The 22,595-nt window shown below is 44.7% G+C and overlaps 1 protein-coding gene across 8 annotated transcripts in view; it reads left to right on the top strand.

The window, feature by feature from the left end:
- The window catches only part of CELF6 (CUGBP Elav-like family member 6), a 149,036-nt gene that overhangs the window by 94,069 nt on the left and 32,372 nt on the right, over positions 1-22,595 (top strand). For 6 of the 8 annotated variants that reach the window (XR_015745121.1, XM_087941496.1, XM_087941499.1 and 3 more), the window contains 3 exons: positions 8,634-8,682; positions 17,367-17,495; positions 17,841-17,920. Coding sequence is in view for 7 of the 8 variants with exons in the window: in XM_087941496.1 (XP_087797622.1) it covers positions 8,634-8,682; positions 17,367-17,495; positions 17,841-17,920 (258 nt within the window). In the remaining variant the exon portion in view is untranslated. The remainder of the gene's footprint in view (positions 1-8,633; positions 8,683-17,366; positions 17,496-17,840; positions 17,921-22,595) is intronic. The other 2 variants (XM_087941497.1, XM_087941501.1) reach the window with 1 other exon arrangement.

The following is a 22,595-nucleotide window of genomic DNA, read 5'->3' as shown; positions in this document are numbered from 1 at the left end:
CTCTCTCCCCCTCCTTCCCTTACTCCAGAAGCGTTTCCCCCAATTCTATTAGAGACCAACTTGCAATCCTGTTAAAAGAGAGTCACTCTAGTAACCTCTCCGCAGAACTTAAAGCTGGCCGTCTAAGTTCAAGAAGGAACCCAGAGGTCACCCAATCTAGCCTTTTCTCCTTCCTCAGTTGGGGTAGGTTACAAACCCCCTCACCCTCATTGGGCAAGCTAGCTGGGGTTAGGGATGATACAGACCAGGACATCTAGAAAGAACTAGCGTCCTTATATTAAGTAGTGCAAGATTGGAAGATGTGGAGAGACCTGGCCCATAGAATCGCCGGGAGTCAGACACAACTGAATAGACATCATCATCACCAATAGCAAAAGCCCTTAGACTTATATACCGCTTCACAGTGCTTTTCAGCCCTCTCTAAGTGGTTTACAGGGTCACCCTATTGCCCCCAACAATCTGGGTCCTCATTTGACTGACCTTGGAAGGATGGAAGGATGAGTCAACCTTGAGCCAGTCAAGATCAAACTCCAGACTGTGGGCAGTTTGCATGCAATGCTGCATTCTAACCATTGGGAAGGAAGAAAGGAAGGAAGGAAGGAAGGAAGGAAGGAAGGAAGGAAGGAAGGAAGGAAGGAAGGAAGGAAGGAAGGAAGGAAGGAAATAGCACTTAGACTTATATACCACTTTATAGTGCCTTTTCAGCCCTCTCTAAGTGGTTCACAGAGTCACCCTATTGCCTCCAACAATTGGGGTCCTCATTTTACCCACCTCAGACGGATGAAAGTCTGAGTCAATCTTGGTGAGATTTGAACTGCCAAATTGCAGGCAGCTGGCAGTCATCAGAAGTAGCCTGCAGTACTGCACTCTTAACGATTGTGCCACCACAGCTCATCATCAATCATCATCATCAATAACATCTCCTTATTCTGTGAGGTTTGACAAAAAAGGAGAGTCTAGGATAGCTTCTCCCAACCCAGTGCCCTGGATGTTGGCCAGAACTGGGTCTGATGGACACCGCGATGCATGGCAGTGATCCGTAACCTCAGCCTCAGCTAGGACAGGTGGACTACAATGCCCAGAATTCCCCGGCCCAAAGCTGTCAGTTTGAGGATGACTGGCAAAGACCGAGCGATCAATGGGAACAATTGGGCTTTGTTGCTGGAGTAACTGGGCTAACCATCATGCTCCCCGCTGACTCGTTGCACCTGGATCTTCGCCGTTTCGTGTGCTGTCTTGCGTTGTTAACGGGCTGCCTGCAGGCTGCCTTATCTCCTCTGAGACTCTCTCCTGCTGCCCATGTAATCTCTGTCAACAGGATTTAGGAAACGTCCTTTGGGAACGCCAGAACTGGAGGAACAAACACACAGAGAAATAATTATTCCTGATTTACCATTAAGTTTCATCTCCATTTGAAGAAACAAGGGAAGATTCCAGAAAGGGCGTGGGGTGGGGTGAGCAGACTCAGCGGAGAAAACAAAATCTGTGTGTTTGTGTGTTTGTGGTGAGTGCTTCAAAGGCATAGGCAGCTCAGCCCTCTCAGGAGCTGGGGGAAAGAGGCAAAGTTTTGTCAGATAATGTTTGGTGGCCTTTTTTTTGACACGAGGGACACAGTTTTATTCCTTTTCAGGAGATAAACGTCCCCACGTGCAATGGGGAAAGAGACTTCGTTTCCCCATGGATACTTTGATCTCCCCTAAAGACCTTTCCTCACTCGGGGAAACTTTCTCCTTTGAAACAAAAAAAGAAAAATGAATTCTTCCTCCCCACCACAGAAAAGTAAGCCTTTCCTTAAAAGCAGGGTTTCCCCATGTGGGTAAGATGTGTGGACTTCAACTCCCAGAATTCCCCAGTTGGAGTCCACACATCTTAAAAGTTATTCAGGTTAGGAAACTCTGTGTCAGGTGGCGAGAAATAAGGAACCTGGGTTGTTCAAATGAGCACAGGTTTTATTCCCTGCTAGCTCTCTACAGGAATCTGAACTACTAACAGCCAAGAGAAATTAGCGGGAGATAAGAATCTACGGAATTCAAGGGGGGATGGACCTAGATCTCTCTTGTGGGCGTGAAGTGACTCCAAACTGATGATCCACTTGATTCCCTCTGTCAGCCTACAGCTTGCAGCATAAAATAACACCTGTTCAGCATTACAATAGATACAAATTCATTAAAAATATATACATAAACATATTTCTAACAACAATAACGACATTTCTAACAACAATAACGACATCTGTGACATCTAACACAGATCCATAATAGTATGAATGATGTCTTCAGTTTATAATATAACACCGAGCATATATAAACACACACATCTCTCATTCTCTGGGACCATGGATATTTAAATTGATTCTGGCATTGTTGTAGCAAAAACCAAAACAACCTATTTAGCTCTGCGTTCTTCCTGAAAAATCCTAATTTCATCGGTTGATTTCACTGTTGCTGGAGCATAGGGCAAGCAAAATCCACTCTGTGTGTGTGTGTGTGTGTGTGTGTGAAATCTCTTTTGCTTTTCTGTCATGGATCCTTTCACGGCTGCTTCCAGACGAGGATTCCTCCATCTCAGCAACTTGGAAATAGTTAGAAGCATGCTGGCTGGGTGTTGCTCTTGGGTGTTGAAATCCTTCTGCGATGCTGAGGTGGAGAGAAAAAACTGTTTTAAACTGAGACTTTGGATGCTTCCACCTGGAAATGTAGATTTCCACAAAGTCCTCTTTATCTTCTGCTTCTTAGACAGCCTTTGTCCATTAGATCTACACAAGGAGATCAGGGTTGTTGTTTTTTTAATACGCGGTGGCCTTCTTTTAATTTTGAAAGCCGCCTGGTGACACCAACTTGGGTGAGCTAGGCAGCCATAGTAAATTTGATTTAATAAATAACTCGATAGCAGTGTCCTCTCACCTGGGGAAGGACATGCAGGTGAAAAGGATGAGTGCCCCTTTTTGAAGGAACACTGGTGCAGCTGCGTTGGGATCTAGCTTTGGCCCTACGGAGTGGTTCCCTAGACGAAGAAGCCGAACTGGGGGAGACAGGCTGGAGCCAGGTCTCGTAAAAACTCCCCTCGGTGTCAGTTTGACTAATTTGTTCGTCGTATCCCTGGCAGGATTCAAACGTGGCCCATCAAGGGTGCAGGCCCATAAAACTAATGTAGTGAGGAGGCCGCCTCAGGGATGATAGATACGGCCCGCCGCTTGGAACAAGCATTAGCTTTATGAACCAGGAGTAATTGAAAGGAAATATTTGCCATTGGTCTCTGGCGGACAAGAACTTCACGGCAAACTTTCTTGACTGGCAGCGGTGGGTGGGTTGCCCATCTTCGTGCATATTGATCAGGAAGGAGAAGAAGGATCAACGGTGGTTTGTCCCAAAAGGAAAAACTGGGCTTTCTTGGTTTTTCTCCTTGAAAGCGTTTCACTCCTCATCCAGGAAGCATCTTCATTTCCTCAAGGAAAACAAAACAAGGAAGTCCAGTTGGGTTTTTTTTTTTTTTTTTGGGAAAAGCACCTTTGGAGAAACCATGACCTGAATGATTGAGAATCTCCACAGACATATTAAAAGGATTCCGGCAGTTACCCCCCCCATTTATGAGTCTCTAGCCAAACTCCAAAAGGATTTATTGGGAGTTAACATGCCAGCATTGCCTGGGTGTAGCTGACTCTGAGACACATCATTCATTGTCACCCTTGACCCTGGTTTTCCCCCACACCCCCTGGGTGTATCGTAATTCATATTCTCCAATGGGACACATCCATAGCCAAGAGTCATCAATCATGCTCTCCAGTTACAATTTTGCACGGCAGAAACTTTGGTCACCTAGTTACTATCGTTGAAAACAATTATGGAATGCAGTTTTGGTTTGCGAGCAGCTGCACTGCTCCCCCCTCCCTTTCTGTTGGCAATTCTAAAAAGACCATAGAAATATTGTATGAGTTGACACTAGGCTTGCAACCTCCAGGTGTGGAGGCTTTAATTCCCAGAATTCTCAGCAATGGTTCTGCACTTTAGGGAATTTTGGGGGTTGAAGTCTAATATCTAAGGAAGATCAGAATGGAAAATCCTGTATTAAGTTATAGTGAGTGTCCTTAGAAGGCCAGGTGGTTTCTGCTTGTCAGGATAAGCCCAGATAGTTGAGAAGTGATAGGTTTCTGAATGAAGATTGGTTATGGAATGCAGTTTTGGTTTGCGAGCAGCTGCACTGCTCCCCACTCCCTTTCTGTTGGCAACTCTAAAAAGACCATAGAAATATTGTATGAGTTGACACTAGGGAGAATATCTTGCTGGTGCTCCCGTTCTGGATCTCCCAAAGCATTGAAGTGACATCTCAACAAAATGGATCCGTCATCTACGGACTCTTTGGTATCATCCAGCCAACTCTTCTTAGATTCTTTGTAGTCGTTTTTAATTTGGATCACAAAAAAAGGGGGAAGTGTGACAATGGTTCTAGAAGGAAAGGCCGTGAAGCAAACCCCAGGTAGGCTTCTGGAGAAGGGAATCCTCAGAAGGCCCACCTCTTGAAAAAGGACTTGTGGTTCCTCTCATACTTCACATGGTACAAAGAAGACAAGATACAGAGCCAGATGGAAGTTATTATTTGAAGTCCCCACTTAGTTCTCTTATAGAAGAGAATATACATCGCTCAGAGTCGAACTGTGTGGCGTTTTGGGTCCTCTCTAAACTTGGTTGTTTACATGCAGATGTTTTGTTACCTAACTAGGTAACATCATCAGTGTTAGTGGGTGTAGGTTTGCTCCTTGTTTATATACAGTCACTTGCTCTTCCAGTGTTGGTGGGGCTGTGGTTTCCTTCTTGGTAATTCTTTGATTAGGGTATTGGTTTCTGCTTATTTGTTTGTCTGGTGTTAATCCCTGCTTCTCAGGAATCAAGAAAGAAACAATACCAGAGCACATCATTTCCAGCAACCAACACCCAGATAAGCAAGGATTAAGACCTTACCAATGGAAAAAATAGCTGGCCAAGGCAGAATATTTTTGCCAAGGTTTTTTCTCTCTCCATAGTTTCCTATGTGCGAGGTGTGAAAAAAACGGGACAGCATCCAACCCAGTCACACATATACCCATAATTTAAACTTCCCGGAGGAGGGAAAATGAGCTTATAATGAATACATGAATTTTCTGGGGATTCCAAATATGTTATCACTTAGTGTGGTGAAGAGAAGACACGGTTAGTTGTCTTCCATATCAGAAACATTGCCAGTTTCCAAAGTCAGGAGGAGCCATGGATGTGACAAACAGTAGAAGGCCAGAGACTCCAATAGAAGAAATTTCCTAACATTACGGAAGATCAGATGCTGGGAATAAATTGAGGCCAATTTTGTAGAGATACTTAGGAAGCAATTCGATGACCATCTGTCGGGGACGTCCCATTTGAATGCTACAAATGGAATCTGGATTGAGCAAGACACCAAGACCCCTTCCAATTTCAATCTTATTATTTGGTATCTCTACATCAGGTGCCATTCCACACTCACCCACATCCCAACCTGACTATTCTGCATACCACATTTTCCACCCTCCTGACAGATTCAGGATCAGCAGACCATTCTTGTTTTCCAAACTGGACAGAAGTCCTTCTTGTTAAGCTTGGCAAAGCCTAGTCATTAAGAGAGGAATGGACTCTTTATTGAGTAGTTGACTCTTCCCAAGAGAAGTAAGCTAGTCTGCCAAACCGGAGCTTCTCTTGCCAAGATGCATCAAAAACTTGCGGTGCCAAAGAATAGCTTCAAAGTTTTCAACTTAACTTCTTGCTGGTGTTCCTTCACCAGCCGGTCCATTAGCCTCAGGCAAAAGGGGCAGAGCTGGTTGTGTGAAACGCTAGGAAGCAAGTTAGGAATTTGCAAAACCAACAAATATTAAATTAAGTCTAGAAAGCAACTCGAACATGTTCAGGTTACTAGAGATTAGTTGCTTCCATGTATTCAGGTGAGTCTTTTTGGTGGACAATCTGATTTTAGACACACCCAACAGCCCTTCTAGATAGACTGAACCAGGAAATCAACACCACAGCAAGGATAAAGTTAACTTTTATCAAGATGGGTCTAATAAGAGAATCTTGCAGGTCTTATTATGCTGGACCTCTTACACTCCAGTGAATCAGGGGAGCATCTGCCTGACTCACTTCTGAATGTTATCTGGCTCTTAAAACAATGTTTCAACCCCTTTTACCTAGGCAACAGTTCCTGCATATCTCCATTAAGTTATCTTCCTTACTCTCTACACAAAAGAGTGAAGATAATGGGTAGCTTGAAGATAATGTGGCCTTCAACTCTCACAATTCTCTGGCAAACATGGGAGCTGAAGTCCGTATAATTTTGGAAGTTGAAATCCACATAATTTGAGGTGTTGAAGTCCATTCTGGTTTACAGAATGGTCTACATAGTTTTGGGAGTTGAACTTCATCATCTGCTGGCTGGGGAATTCTGGGAGTTGAAGCACTCACATCTTCAAGCTACCACGGTGGAGAAATACTGATCTGTAAAATGTCAGCCTACTGAAAGGTGGTGTCCATGTTCTGTACTGTCTAATCTTCTGAGGCTACTAAGCTAGTTCTTAACTAGTTCCTGAATCCAAAGTCCAAAAAACTGAGTGCAGCAAAGAGACTCCATGTTCCAGCCATGCAGGATTTATGTGTATGGGTTTCCTTGAGACGGTCAGATGTGGAGCGTAGGATATAGGTAGACGTATGGCTTTCTTTGTGCTTGTCTCCAAACGCTGGGTACCGGATTGGATGCGTCCGTATCCATTCAACTGTCACCCCAATCAAGTGAAGGCGCTTTAATTGACTTTAATAGCCATCAAATGCCATCAACAATGTCTCTTAATACACAAATCAATTAGCCAGTCTGATTGGCAGGAGGAGAGTGGTCAGGTGGCTGAGAGAGACAAGAGAGGAGCTGCACACAGCCGGTTGGTCGAGGGATGCTGGGAAAAGCATCCTTCACCACGGCAACAGAGGAGGCTTTGCAAACAGCACTGTGGTACCCCTGGAGGCTTCTATATTCAGTTCATGTTACTCTCTTAGCTTGATGTTCCAGGCTATAAATGTAGCGTTTATCTTTTTAGCTCGCTCCAATCCTGCCTCCTTAGGAAGTGGCTTAGATAGACGCAGTCATGCTTGCATGAAGTGTTGACATGCAGACAGTTTCTGGTACGACATTCTGGCCAGCTCTTTAGACCAGCCATTTTTCAGGAAGCCTTTTCCATTTTTTTTATCCACCTGCCCTGGGATTCGGTTGCATTTTCACATGACCTCCAGACTGGCTTCCGTCATTACAATAAGCCTCAGTATGCTTGGCCGTTGTTTACTGAACGTTTGGATTTCCATCACATCCTAAGCCATGAAGTGCAGTTCATAAACCACCATGGCTGAGTTTGTGTTGTGGGCTAAGCCAAAAAACAAACAAGTCACATATTGTTGTGGTATGGGAACCTCACAACAGTCAACACGCTGTGGCTGTTTTCTGTCTATACTAATTTTGTTTCTGAGTTTTCCTGACTCGTGTTGGCTAAACTCCGAGCCTTCCGCAACCTTTCGAGTATCTTCCCCTTGAATCTAGGATGATCATGCTTGATCTATCCAAAAGCAGTGTTTCTCAGCCTTAGCTATTCTGGGATGGGTGATCTTCAACTCCCGGAGTTCTCCAATCAACGTGTTGGCTAGGGAATCCTGGGAGTTGAAGTCCTCACATTGCCAAGGTTGAGAAATGCTGGTTAAAACTTCACACGGGGGGAGAGTAAGTTTGGCAATCGAGACAATACTACTGGTGAGAGGAGTAGCAAACCGTTTTACCTTCCATTGAGAAAATTAAGGTCAGTGGGCCATCCTTCTGAAATTATGTTGCATGCGTGAAGCTTGATAGAAAAGCTAAAAACTGGAGCAGATTTAGAATAATCGCTTGGATAAACTGAAATATGTGGAATCCAATTCCTTGATGCAGGACTTAGGGGAAAAGGACCAATTCAGAGTGTTACAAAGATTCTTAGGAGTTACCCTCCCAAAATGTAATATGTGGTCTTTCTTTCCTAAACTGGATGAACCTGACTTTTTTTCTACTGATCCTTCTTTCTTTCATGATGGTAGTCTGATTTATTTTATTGTTGATCTTCACCAAGTGTTCGTTTTGTGGTGCCACTACCTAGTCACTATGGGTCCTAGCACGGAACTACCGAACCAAATTAAATTGTTGTGTTTTTTTTCCCTTCCTATCACGGTGCTCAGTCCATTTCCCTTTCAACAAATGTTTTGCCAAGAAAATGAGGTGAAGACACGTAGATGCCTCTGTCCCAAATGTGCTTTTTCAGGACGCAACTAGACTTCCTTTGTTTTTCCTTGAAGATAATTCGCTTCTCCTCCAGGACATTGAAGTGAAGAAGCTTCCTTGGAGGAGAAGCGAAGCGTCTTCAAAGAAAAACGAGACAGTCTAGTTGCCTTCTGAAAAAGCACCTTTGGGACAATCGTGACCTGGATGACTGAGAATCTCCACAGACAGAGAGGTCTCAGGATATCATCTAAATCTGGAGCCCCAGTTCGGAAAAAACGATCCATATTAGAACATGGAATGACTCTATATAAACCCTAGAATCTCACCGATCCTTCCTCTGTTTCCTTTGGCAGATGAACCGCCCAATCCAAGTGAAACCAGCAGATAGCGAAGGCCGGGGAGGTAGGTGGCGTTGTTGTTGTTTTTGTTTAAAACGTTCTTTGTATGCTCAAGACAGTTTCTCCAATGAGTGGTGCAGGCAACACTCCATGTTGGTTTAGATCATCTGTGATGCGGTTGATGTGCTCTTGGATGTGGTTTAGAACAGAGGTCTCCAACCTTGGCAACTTTAAGCCTGGCGGACTTCAACTCCCAGAATTCCCCAGCCAGCTTTGTGGACTTCAACTCCCAGAATTCCCCAGCCAGCTTTGGGGATTTCAACTCCCAGAATCCCCCAGCCAGCTTTGCGGACTTCAACTCCCAGAATTCCCCAGCCAGCTTTGGGGATTTCAACTCCCAGCAAAGCTGGCTGGGGAATTCTGGGAGTTGAAGTCCACCAGGCTTAAAGTTGCCATGGTTGGAGACCTCTGGTTTAGAGATGATTGGTGAGGGACGATCCCTATGGAAGGGGAAGAATGTAATAAACCCTAGTGAAATGGATGTTTCTCAGGAAGAAGGGAGCACATTCCAAAGAGGGGGTTAGTTGGATGGGTGGGGGGTTGAGACAAGAGCCAACCCAACCCAGAGTAAGATCAGAGAAGGAAGAGAACTAAAAGAGCCATTCCATAGAATCTCCCAAGGTGTATCTGTTAGGGTTAGAGTACTCTAGGTTTAGCCTGGCGAGATTCTGTCTTCATGGTGTGAGCAAATAAAGAACTAAACTTTGCTTGGATTGTTCAATGTCATTCTTGGGTTGAGCCTGCCATCATCCTTCTCAGGCAAGAAACACAATTAGAGGAGTTAGATCTGCTTTAGGCTACAGGATACACCAGAATCTTCCATGTTTGAAGGCACAAACTTCCCGCCACCACTTTTAACCACCTGACTAATTAGGACAAACCCCAAATCTCTTCCTGTGACTGTGTTACAGCTGTGGGCTCTTCCTTCCCTTGTTTGATCCTTCCCTAGGCAGCATCTCTTCCCTTCTTCTCCCCAGGTCTCCGTTCCATTACAATGTTGAATCAGACCGAGAGGAACCATATTCTCTTAATATCATCATGCCCGAGCCCCTCAAATCAAATTAAGATCTCGGTTCTCCGTTCTGTGCCACTCAAGTCCTCCTGTTTTTAAGTAGCTCCTCACCCCTTAAAAGAAAGCAAAGCAAAACCAAATTGGAAATAATTAATTGCAAGGCTCTTGGAATGATGCCCTTTGTTTCCCAGAAGGCAAATTCCATTAGAACTTCACGAAGAACCTCCTAATGGTGAAGGTCATTCTACTCTTGGGTTTAAATCCACTGAGAAACAGTGGCGATCCCTTTGGAGGAAGCCTTGTGTATGGCCACCAGCACTAGTAGGAAAGTAGATGACTTTAGTGGAGCCTTCAAGTCTCCGATTGTAGGATTCCGAGTAAAATAGGAACCTTGCAAACCTTTGCAATTTGCAGATCGTCACGGATTGTTGGAGTAAGAAGGGTCCAGAGGAGGAGACAGTTTAACTAACAGAGATGCAGAATCCTAGCTTATGGCAAACCTTTAAAAAAAATCCTTTGGAAGTCCAAGCTTGGGGTCTGACAACCTCTTCTCCCTTGTAACACAAGGGTTGGTGGAGCTCGGACTGCTCTTTCGTGCATCTGTTTCAGACCGGTGGCATTTTTTTTTTTTTAAATAGCAATCTCTCCACCGGCTACATTTAAATTGGCACTTTTGATACTTGGCCGTTGACCTTAGAGGCAAGAACACAGTTTGTGGTTTACACAGCAGTGAGCATTTGAGCAATTAAGCCAACCCATGTAGGGGAGAGGAAAAAAAACCCCTCGTTTTAGAGGCAGGAGGCACAGTGATGTGACTGAACCCCGTCAGGTTGAGCTCTGAACAACTGCTACCTCCCCGTCCTTATTTTTGATGTGATTGCAATAAAAAGCAAAAACGGAACTAGAAAAGGACAATTTGATCCTTTAACTTTGCAGGCACCGAGGAACACAAAAGCTGAACTCTATTATAGAGCTGTGCCCACTTCCCACGCACGCCGACACACTGAATTTTAATTAAATTTAAACGAGATTTTGCTTTTTTTTTTTTTTCCCTTACCCCACCCATTTCTGGAAGCTTTAAAGCTTTTTCACCAAAGCTACACATTAGCCTTGGATCCAAGATGGTGAGGGATTTACCATTTACTTAAAAACATTTGGTGGCTGCATTTATTTATTTATTTTGGGTTCGATACCTAGAAATACGTACAAGTCCGCATTTTAGTCAAGTAGACATGGGCATGAGAATGGAGATTTGACAGTAAAAAATAAGGAGGCATTCTGGACACACCTGAACCAAATTCCATCTTGGTTTGCTGTAATTTGGCCATGATACTTTGTGCATAACATCTAAACTTAGCGGACAGTGACACCCGCCCTCTCTGTAGAGAACATTTTAAAGCTGTTCGTGGCTGACTGGCGCCCTCTAGGGGAATGTGCTTGAATAATTCAAAAAAGCAAGTTGGAATCCCAAATACTGTAGTAGCGTTTACAACCAGATTGAAGTTTTGCCAGAAGCTTCAGGACTTGGAGAACCGATAGAAAATTCTCAACCTCACAAATCACGAGGAGGGTGAATTATTAATGCTCCCCTAAGCTATCTACTTAAATAAATGCCACTACCTTACCCTCATTTGAGGAAACAATTCTCTTCTCCTTGCCAAAAATAACAGCCTTCCAAACCGTTTCCATTTTCAATTAGAACAAAGCAATCGGTGTTAGCAAAAGGAACTTCAAATTGGTCTGATTTTGCATGGATCTCTTGAAAGATTATTGTTGATATTATTATGATAGCGGGTGAGCCCAGAGTCAGCCAGATGTTGGGATCGGATTTGGCATTTTTATTCACCCATCGAGGCCTTCCTAAGGACCTAGGAGAGACAGATGTTGTTTGATGATATTATTAGCGGCAGCATTATCTGTGCAACAATGTGAAAATCACAGCTGACAGTTCTTTAGCTGGTGCTGGCCTTCACACGCTTCTTTACAAACAGGATGTTGCAATGTATTGGCACGGTACATGATGTGTGGCTATTTAAGATGAGTTTTATTGGAGATGACTTAGCACAGTCTGCCCACTCTTCCAAAAGTCTCTCTGTTTGCCTAATAATGAGGAGGGGGATTACAAAATCCCAGAGTAGAACTCCTCCCAATTACACATCCGAGGTCTATTTGCAACCATCTCTTCTTGTTGAATTTATGAAGTTCAACCTCTTTTTTTTTTTTTTTTTTGCAGAATATCATCTCTTAGTTGAGGAATCTCTTGGCCTCTAGATCAAGGGCCTCCAAACTTGGGAACTTTAAGTCTTGTGGACTTCCAGAAATCTGGGAGTTGAAGTTTGGAAACCCCTGCTCTAGGTCTCACTAAGTACAATTCCCGGCCTTGTTCAACCGCAGCTGAGCTGGTTCGAGCTCCTGGGAGTTATAGTTTTGATCAACAGAGTGGAGAGTCCCAGTTTCCTGGCTACTCTTGCTACTTGAATGGCTTGTATCCAAGGTGTACCTTGGTTGACTTCTCATCTGAAATTTCTCCCCTCTCTCCTCCTCGGTCTTTGCACCTTTTCCCCCAGGGTTCTGCCTACAGTCACATGTATACAAGGATTGCTCTTTTATTCCCAGGTCCTCAGGCCCGAGCAGGGTAAATAACAATCTATTCCAAAAGAGATGTAGTTATTAAACACAATTCAGCTAGTGCCAGCAAAAGCTCCAGGTATCCCAGAGGGAACTAGGAAATAAATTACCCACTTACAGAATGTAATTGGTGAGGGATTAAAAATCAATGGCTAAAACAAGATAGCAGTTTTGGCCAGGTTCTTCGGAGAAGGAGGAGAAAAATAAAATCCTTCCCAGGGAGACAATCCTCTCCATCTTTCAGCCCATGCTTGCCAATGATTGGACATGAGCCATCATCCTGCAGAGTTTTTTTTTTCTTTCTGGAGAAATATCAGGAAGACATTTCATGAGTTTCCAACTCGTGGGGTGATAGCTAACCCCAAAGGTAATCAGGAATAACCAGTTCTGCAAGTGTGGTAAGATCAGACGGTGGATGTAGAGGTGAGGAACATCAATGAAGGCTCCAGAACCTCAATAGCCAAATCCTTGTCTTCTTTCAAGATTTTCAAGAAGAGTTGTTGTTTTTTTGTGGGTGGGTGTTTGTGAAAAGGTTCATAGTGATCTTAGCTAGTGTGGTACAATTATCAGACGGTTGGATCAAGAGGAGAAAGTTGGGATGAAATCTCCATTCAGAGTATTTGAAGATTTTCAACCAGTCATGACGGGACGTAACTGTCTTCCAGTATTTGAGGGACTTTCACAGAGAAGACTTATTCTCCAAAGCATCTGAGGGCAGGCCAAGAAGTAACAGGTGGAAGCTAGTCAGGGAGACATCCAACTTGGAAATAAGAAGGGTTTTCCTGACAGTTAAGTACTATGAAGCAACAGAACAATGAGTTGTGGGTGTTCCGTCACTGGAGGTTTTCAGAAATACACTGGACAACCATTTGACCAGGATAGTATAAGGTCTCTAGCCTTAAGCAAGGAATTGAACTAAAAGACCTCCAAACTCCCTTCCATCTCGACGATTCTATGTCTTTTGAGCCTGGCTTTCCTTGCAGAGTTACAGGCATGACACTAAAATGAGAATAACGATGAACACTATTTGGAAAAAATGTAGTTTCTTGATTTCTAAATTTATAATATATAAATTCAGTACAACAAGATAAATCAGAAAGGCAGGAGAGAAATCAAACCAAGAGTTGGCAACTCAAATGTTTCCCATTGCAGCTGATACAATCTTCTAGCAATTGGCTTTGTCCACGGAAGAACCAACAGTTCTTCATACTTAAAAAGAGAGAGCAGGCACAGAATAAGAAACTAACATACAAAATGGAGGGGGAGCATGGAATACATTCAGTGTAACAATAGACCGAGATCTGTTTGAAGAGCAGTTCAAGGGATTGCCGTCCATTTCAAAGTAGCCTGACTGAAAAACTGCCCAACTCACGTGTGTTTTAAAAATAGAGATTCCTGAAAAAGAACAGCAGCGCAGTTGTGAAGCTGCTGTGAGCAGAGAGTCCCAGAGTAGCCGGTTGAACAGATGATCTCCTGGTAGTAACCGTCTCTATGCTGAGAAGAGACAGTAGGTTGCATCTCCATTCACACAACTTGTATTATTTCTAGACCTCTATGGGATTCTCCATAGGGTTGGGGACAAGGAGAGGGAGATTAAAAATTGTCAGACCATATTTAAGCACTTCACACTCAACACAAAGGTCTACAAGCCACAACGGTGTCACTACATGCATGATGACATTGTCGTGTAACTGTTGCCTTCATGCATTTGTGTCTCGATGCCTGATGCAAGTAAGCACATTTCTTTGTATTTGTTCCTTCATTCGACAAATCTATATAGCTGTAGGAGGTAACCAGGTTAAACCCGAAGGAGGGGTCGAATGCACCATCAGCCTTGAGTCCCTTCACATCCATAAGAGATCTAAGTCCAGCCCTTTTTGAATTCTGTTGATTCTTATCTACCGCCAATTTGCCTTGGGTGTTAGTAGTTCAGATTCTTGTAGAACACTAGCATGGAAAAAACGTGTACTCGTTTGAACAATCTTGGTTCCTTATTTCTTACACCTGACCCAGGGTTTTCCCAACCTGGGTAACTTTACAACATGTGGAGTTCAACTGGGGAATTCTGGGAGTTGAGGTCCACATGTCTTAAAGTTACCCAGATTGGGGAAAACCCTGCTTTCGAGTCTATCTGCTGCCAACTTGTTTTGATTGTCAGTAGTTCCGATTCTTGTCGAGAGCTTAAGCTTGCGATCAACCCTTGCCTTCTTTTGAGCTGCCCGGATTCCTGATTTCCTGACAATAGCTGCCCATTGCATGTGAAGTGACTCTGGATGGTGAACAGTAATTGTAGCATTTGACATACATACCTGCGTCAGGCATCAAGGCGCAAGCCCACACAGGCAGCAGTTACAGGATGACACCATGACATGGGTATTGTTCTTTTTGAAGGCCACGGATTTTATGTGAGCCCATGAGACACATTTCATCGGTGACTCAACCAACCTATTTTCTGAGTTTCAGACACGCAACCTCATACAGTTGGGATGGGTTTGTACAATTCATTAAGCCGTGTAGAAACAAACTAAGTGGCAACCTTGGAGACTCAAAATCTTTGAGGAACCTACCTGCCTCCAAGTTCTGTTTCCTACAGGTGTATTTCTTGGAACCCTGGTAGTAAAGTTAAGACTAATTAAGCAAGTCAGGCCAACCTCCCAAAAGCAGGACATCTCTAGAGGCTGTGTATGCGTGTAAAAATATTCCAGAAGGCATCTGCAACTGTGCAATTGCAGTGGCCCCTTTGTACATGGATGCAGTTTTAAAAGTAGGGGCTTGGCCTCGGATTGCACAGTTGCAGACCCTCTTTGATGTTTTCGACTTACAGATTCCCACAAGAAAGCGGGTCAGGGAAATTGAAGCTAGCTCTCAGTCCCACAGTCCAAGAAAACACAATTGTTGCTCCTGCGGCTTGCTCTGGTTTCGAAGAGAGCGGCTTTATACTTAAGGAGAGAATGGATGAAACCCGATCCCTTAACTAATTTTCTCAGCCTCTCCACGGACAAAGAGTCTGCCGTGCCAGGCTGTTATTTATTTATTTCCCGGGCTGCAAAGAGTGGCCACCTTATCTCTTGTGTCAAATGCCATTAAAGCCAAACGCTGCGGAGAGCGCTAGAAGAGACAGATGTTGGTAATAATGATGAACGGGTCATTATTTACAGAGACTCCAATGAGCTTTTGGTTATTTATGACCCTTGAGAAAGCCAGCAATGGTAGGTTATTGGGGAAGTCAATCATAACCACGTAGGAGCTTGTTACGTTATTTAATAGTCTCTTCCTCTGGCGTGCGCACATATGGAAGACGTGCTTCCCGTAACCTTCAGATCTCCCAGTCTTTCTGTATCTGTCCTATTTATTGCTCCAGCGTGAGTCAATTCAGAACATGACCTCAGAGCTTCACCTGTTGCTAGCTTGCCTAGAATGTAGAATCATAGGGTTGCAAGGGACTTCAGGGGTCTCCTGATCCAACACACACACCCTGCTCAAGGCATCCTAACCCAGCCAAATGGTTCTCCAGCCTCTTCTTGAAAACCTCCAGCGATGGAGTACCCGTAATGTCTGAAGGCAAGCCATGCCACGGATCCGTTGTCAAGAAATTCCTCTTTAGCTCTAGGTTGGATCAGTCTTGGATGATCTGCCACCAGTTGCTTCTCATCCTTGCCTTCAGATACTTTGGAGAAGAGGCCAATCCACTCTTCTAACAATTTTTATTGACTGTTTCCTAGTATGATTCAATTGTTCATTATACTTTACGACTATTACGTTGTACCTGATGATTCTTGAATCTTGACGAATGTATCTTTTCTTTTATGTACACTGAGAGCATTTGCACCAAGACAAATTCCTTGTGTGCAATCACACTTGGCCAATAAAGAATTCTGTTCTATTCTATTCTATTCTATTCTATTCTATTCTATTCTATTCTATTCTATTCTATTCTATTCTTCTTCCTCTGTTGGGCCATGCCACAACCTGTTGCCATCTCATGCTTATGGTTGGGACTCCAGATATCCAGGATATTCTCATTCCTGCTTTGCCTTTTCCCAAATTCCCTTCCTGTCTCATGCTCAGGCATTGTGTGAATTTCTACTTCACATTTGATGCAAATGCAGCTACTGTGATTTGTAAACCAAATTTTACGTTTCATGGGTTGTGGGAATTCTCCCAGGGTTGGTGTATTCAGAAAACCTTTGCCACATAAATCCGAGCTTAATTCTGGATAAGCCCATATTCCAGGTTCCATGGCCACATGGCAGTCTTCCTCCTCATTGGTTTTGGAGGGCACACCAGGTAGGCAAAAATAGATGGTGGATAGGTGATCTATCAGATAACCAGGACCTATGCCTTGAAAGCTTTGTAGGTGACAGGTAGTATCTTGAATTGTACCCAGAAGCCAACTGGATGTCAATGTAGCTTGCATGGGCACAACAAGAAGTGACCATCACTACTCACACCACTGCATTTTGAGCCAGCTGTGACTTCTGGGTGGTTTTCGAGGGCAACCCCATGTAGACCATGTTGCAAGAGTCCCATCATGAGGTGACCAGCGATAGAAGAGAATATATGTAGCTCAGGGTTGACTTGTGGGGTTCTTGGTACTCTCTGAGCAAGCAAACAACAGAGGCCAGAAAGTACCAAGGACTTCTTGGCGGCCATTATCTCTAAACTACATCCATGTGGTCTACTTGACCATTAAAGCAGAATGAAGTCTGTCATGGCCATGTCAGACTCTGCTAGCTGATGGAAGAGTGTAGGACAACGACGTCCTCCATGGGTTAGTTAAGAAAACAAATGCAGAACTGGAGATGCAATTTCTTACAGTGAACCATGGAGCTCTTGACATAATGAGACCAATTCTAGTGTCTTCCTAACATGACTGGCTTTGGCTCCTTTTGAAGATCCAGAGGTCCTCTGGCTGCACAATGCCTCTGATCCTCACTTCTAGGGCCGGCCTAGTCATCAAAGCCACTCCACCCCCAGTTTACTTCCAGGTGGCTCTGATCATTGCATTTTTCTGTTACTCCGACTAATGAGAGGTGGCTTGTTTTTAGAAGACAGGAAGCTCTTTGTAGGCATGTTGGGGAAGCAACAAAGCGAAGATGACGTCCGGCGACTCTTCGAACCCTTCGGACAGATTGAAGAATGCACCATCCTCCGAGGCCCCGATGGAGCCAGTAAAGGTGAGGGGGGCAGATGAAATGGGAGGGTGGGTCTGAAATGGAAAGAAGGCAGGAGAGGTAGGATCCATATGTATATCAACTGGGAGTCTACATGGCAGACACTAGGCAGGGAGGACCAATCTAGGAGGTTGGTGGGTATTGATGGGAGGTCTAAAGAAGTATCCAACTTGGATCCACCTGATCTACTGTGTCTAATCCATTGATGGATTGAACCCCATTTCTGGGTTTGCATGATACACGGGACCCCTGAACAGCCAACGTTGGTTGCTCGGCCTTTCGCTCAAACTGAACTGAAACCTGAACGGAGTTGAACTGAACCGAACTGAGTTCTTTCTCTGCCTCTAGGATGTGCCTTTGTCAAATATGGAAGCCATGCAGAAGCTCAAGCCGCCATTAGCACTCTCCATGGGAGTCAGACCATGCCGGTAAGTGTGGGCCAAAGCCTACATCCAGAGGGAGGAACACAGTAGTGTGCAACTCCATGCGCTTGGAAGGGAAAGAGCCAAAGGCATTGTTAGCCACTGTGCAATACCGATAGTTCTTGACGGGACCAGAACTTCCTTAGTTCAACAAGGCAGTTGGCAGTCCCTTAATCTACCTCTCCTTCCTTCCTTCCTCCCTCCCTCCCTCCCTCCCTCCCTCCCTTCCCTTCCTTCCTTCCTTCCTTCCTTCCTTCCTTCCTTCCTTCCTTCCTTCCTTCCTTCCTTCCTTCCCTCCCCTCTACCTCTTTTCTTCCATCCTCCCTCCCTCCCTCTACATTTACATACTTCCTTCCTTCCTTCCTTCTTTTCTTGTCCTCACGTTCCCTCTCTCCACCCAAACACACATTTTCTCCCCCTTTGTTCCATCGGCTGCTAATTTATCATCTCGATGATTGGATCAGATTCTTGGGGATCAAATCACTTGTTGCAAAAAATAACTCTTTGCTGTTTATTCTGATCAGCAGCTGTGTTCTCCAAGCAGGTGTCAGGAGGTAATTGAATCACCGGCTTGAGAAAACTGCCATTTAATTAACAATGAAGGTCATAGTTCTAAATGAGAGTGAGAGGGGAAGGGAGGGAGCAGGGAAGCCCCAGGAGCCGCGGCGATTGTAGAACAGGATTGAAACGATCGGCGGTTGCAAGGAGGTCGGGCTGACAGTGAGCTCCAACCACCCCAGAAGAGTTTGGAGCGGGGAGGAGGAGGGGAAGGAGAAAAGAGGTAGAGGGGAAGGAAGGAAGGAAGGAAGGAAGGAAGGAAGGAAGGAAGGAAGGAAGGAAGGAAGGAAGGAAGGAAGGAAGGAAATGGAGGAAGTGAGGGAGGGTGGAAGGACAGAAGAGAAAAAGGAACAAAACAAATAGGGGTAGAGAGAGGAAGGAAAGGAAAGGAAAGGAAAGGAAAGGAAAGGAAGGAAGGAAGGAAGGAAGGAAGGAAGGAAGGAAGGAAGGAAGGAAGGAAGGAAGGAAGGAAATGGAGGAAGTGAGGGAGGGTGGAAGGACAGAAGAGAAAAAGGGAACAAAACAAATAGGGGTAGAGAGGAAGGAAAGGAAAGGAAAGGAAAGGAAAGGAAAGGAAAGGAAAGGAAAGGAAGGAAGGAAGGAAGGAAGGAAGGAAGGAAGGAAGGAAGGAAGGAAGGAAGGAAGGAAGGAAAAGAAGGAAGGAAGGAAAAGAAGGAAGGAGGGAAGGAAGGAAGGTAGATTGGAGGGAGGGAGGGAAAAAGGAAGGAGGGAAGAGGGAGGGAGGAAGGAAAGAAGGAAGGAGGGAGGGAGGGAAGGAGGAAGGAAGGAAGGAAGGAAGGAAAGAAGGAAAAGGAAGGAAGGAGGGAAGGAAGGTAGGTAGGAGGAAGGGAGGAGGGAGGGAGGGAGGGAAGGAAAAGGAGGGAGGGAGGGAGGAAAGGGAAGGGAGGAAGGAAAAAGAAGGAAGGGAGGTAGGAAGGAGGGAGGAAAGGAAGGAGGAAGGAAGGAAGGAAAAAAGAAGGAAGGAGGGAAGGAAGGAAGGAGGGAGGGAGGGAAGAAGGAGGGAGGAAGGGAAGGAAGGAAAAGGAGGGAGGGAGGAAACGGGAGGAAGGAAGGAAGATGGAAGGAAAGCTTCATCTATTGACTGTTGACTGTCTCCATCAAAAGGAGAAGACAAATTTCCAAAGGCCTAAAAAAAACTCCAAAAGCTCCAAAATCATCCATTCTTCTTAGAGGCCCCAAAGCTGAAATGCTCAAGCATCTTCTGAGTGACCTGAAGATTATAACCCCCAATTCTAAGGTGGTAGAAAGGGAGGAACTGTGAAATACATGACCAAAGCATAATCAGGATCATTGTTAGTCATGAAACTGAAGTGTGCGTGTGTGTGTACGTATACATAATTTTTTTTAAAAAAATCAATCCTGGCCTTGGAGAAAAATAGCACGCCGGGATCCTGGGATTAAAAACGCATTTCAGGAAATGGTCACTGCAAGGATTAGCACGTTTTATCTCCAAGCTTCTCTCAGCCCCCCAAACAGACTCTGGCTGTTTCATTACAGGGACAAAATCAATCCCGTTTCATGTAAATAAAGATAAGGGTTGTTTTCTTAAATAAGGCTAGTTAGCTGGAACCCATGGAGAGTCAATTCCGGTGGAGATAGCAAAAGTCTCCCATCAATTGTTTCCATGGACACCGCGGGCAGAATACCTCAGAATCCTGGGCCTTTTTGCAAATGTCAGATCCGTGGCGGGGTGGACTAGTCTATTATGGGCGGTAGAATAGGGTGACCAGGGATGGTTTAGGACAGGGGTTTTTGAGCTGATGGACAGGAGTGCTGGCCAGGCGAGAGTTGCTTTTGGCGGGGTTAGCTGAGCGATGGTAGGTCTAGAAGTCTCTCTTGATCGAAACAGCCCATATTTTTCCAGTAACATCTGGGTGAAAAAAAGGACCAAGGGCAAATATGACAGCAGTGTTGCAATATTTGAGGGTCTGCCCCAAAGAAGAGGGGAGGGGTCAACCTATTTTTACAAAGCACCTGAAGGCAGGACAAGAAACAACAGATGGAAATTAAACAAGGAGAGAAGCAACCTGGAATTAAGGAGAAATTTCTGGACAGCTAGAAGAATTAATCAGCAGAACGACTCGTCTCCAGAAGTTGTGGCGCTCCATCGTTTTTAAGCAGGGGTGGGATTCAAATTTTTTAACAACTGGTTCTGTGGGTGTGGCTTAGGTGGTGGGCGTGGCTTGGTGGTCATGTGACTGGCTGAGCACGGCCAACTCAACATCACTCACATCGAGACATGCATCTCCTCGCCTGGCTTCTCATGACTGTGGGGATGTCGCAGCAGTTGTAAGTGTGAAAAATGATCGTAAGTCACTTTTTTCAGTGCCATTGTAACTTTGAATGGTCACTCCACACAAGCAAAGGACCAGCAAAGGAGGGGGAAAAAACTCCAGAGACATTCCTGAGACAGGAAGTCTAGTCCTGCCGAGAATGTAATAAGGGTTAACGGAGAGGCAGTGTCTGTAAGCAACACCAGAATGTTTCCTTCCTGCCTTCCTTACAGGATTAGCCCAGTAATTTCTTCTAACAACCGGTTCTCCGAACTGCTTAGAATGTTAATAACCGTTTCTAGTGAATAGGTGCGAACTGGTAGAATCCCACCGCTGCTTTTAAGAAGAGACTGGACAGCCATTTGTCTGGAGTGGTGCAGTCTCTGGTTTGAGCAGGGGGTTAGATTAGAAGATGCCTTCCAACTCTGTTGCTCTTCTGTTATTCTAATTCATTGGCTAGACGTCCAACAACCCAATGGCTTTGACCCGCCCAATAGAAACAAAAACCTGAATATGAGCGTTAAATCATTTCATCTGGGGATAAGTAAGTCTACATGTTTACACAGGGCTCTGTAAATTGAAGAGGTGGGTCAGGAACAGCTGGTCCGCTCTGGATCTGCACATTAAACCGCCGTGTGGTTTGTTTACCAGTAAACCAGCCTTGCATGAGAGCTTAGTATGATGTAGCAACTGAGACGTGGTGTATTTACTTCATGCTTTTATAAGCCCCACTTTGGGTCGCCGTTTTCACAGGGCGGTGAAAAACAGGGGAGCAGAAACGATCCACTTCAACTGTTGGGCTCGGTGAAGGCGGTATTTTCAGGAAAAGGCAAGAGTAGAATTGTAGGTTCAAGAACTTAAAACCCTGCTCAAGGAAGGCAGTTTGGTCACCACAATATTAAAAAAAGAAGAAGTGGAGACTCTAGAAAGAGTGCAGAGAAGAGCAACCAGGATGATTAGGGAGCTGGAGGTTAAAACACATAAATGATTGCTAGAATTGGGTAGGTCTAGTTTAATCAAAAGAAGGATTAAGGGGAGACAGGATAGCAGCCTTCCAATATCTCAGGGGCTGCCCCAAAGAAGAGGGAGTCAAGCTATTCTCCAAAGCACCTGAGGGCAGGACAAGAAACAACAGATGGAAACTAATCAAGGAGAGAAGCAATCTGGAACTAAGGAGAAATTTCCTGACTGTTAGAACAATTAACCAGTGGAATGACTTGCCTCTAGAAGTTGCAGTTGCTCCAACGCTGGAAGTTGTTAAGAAGAGATTGGACAACATTTATTTGAAATGGTCTAGGGCTTCCTGCCTGAGCAGGGGGTTGGACTAGAAGACCTCCAAGGTCCCTTCCAACTTTATTATTCTGCTAGTTTAGGACATGGGGGAAATTTGCTCCAGGTAGCCCTCAACATACAACCACCATTTCTACTGTATAGCGCAGTGTTGGTACGGTGTCAGGGGTTTTCAGTTCGACGTGTGGAGTGTGAAGGATGTGTGTTTGTGTTTATTTTCATGGTCATGATGTGCACTGAAGATGGTGTTTCATTTCATTGTATGAGGTGCAATGACAAGAAAGTAAACTAACTCACCATTGGTTATCAGAATTTCTATTGCTAAACAAGGGGATTATTAAGATATTTTGCAACCCTCTTTACCACGGTGGTTAAGCAAATCACAGCAGTGGTTAGATGACTCATGGGGTGGCTCCCAACACTGCTTATCGGGCATTGGCTAGGAAGGTCACAAAGGGTGGTCCCATGACCCTGGGGACATTGCAACTGTCCTAAACCCATGTTGGTTGCCCAGAACCCAAATTCTGGTCACGTAACCA

The sequence above is a fragment of the Pseudonaja textilis genome, chromosome 13 (genome assembly GCF_049901715.1).
Source record: "Pseudonaja textilis isolate UNSWEBS1 chromosome 13, rPseTex1.2, whole genome shotgun sequence".
NCBI lineage: Eukaryota > Metazoa > Chordata > Lepidosauria > Squamata > Elapidae > Pseudonaja > Pseudonaja textilis.
Note: the sequence above shows the minus strand (reverse complement) of the source record. Positions and strands in the feature narration are given on the sequence as shown.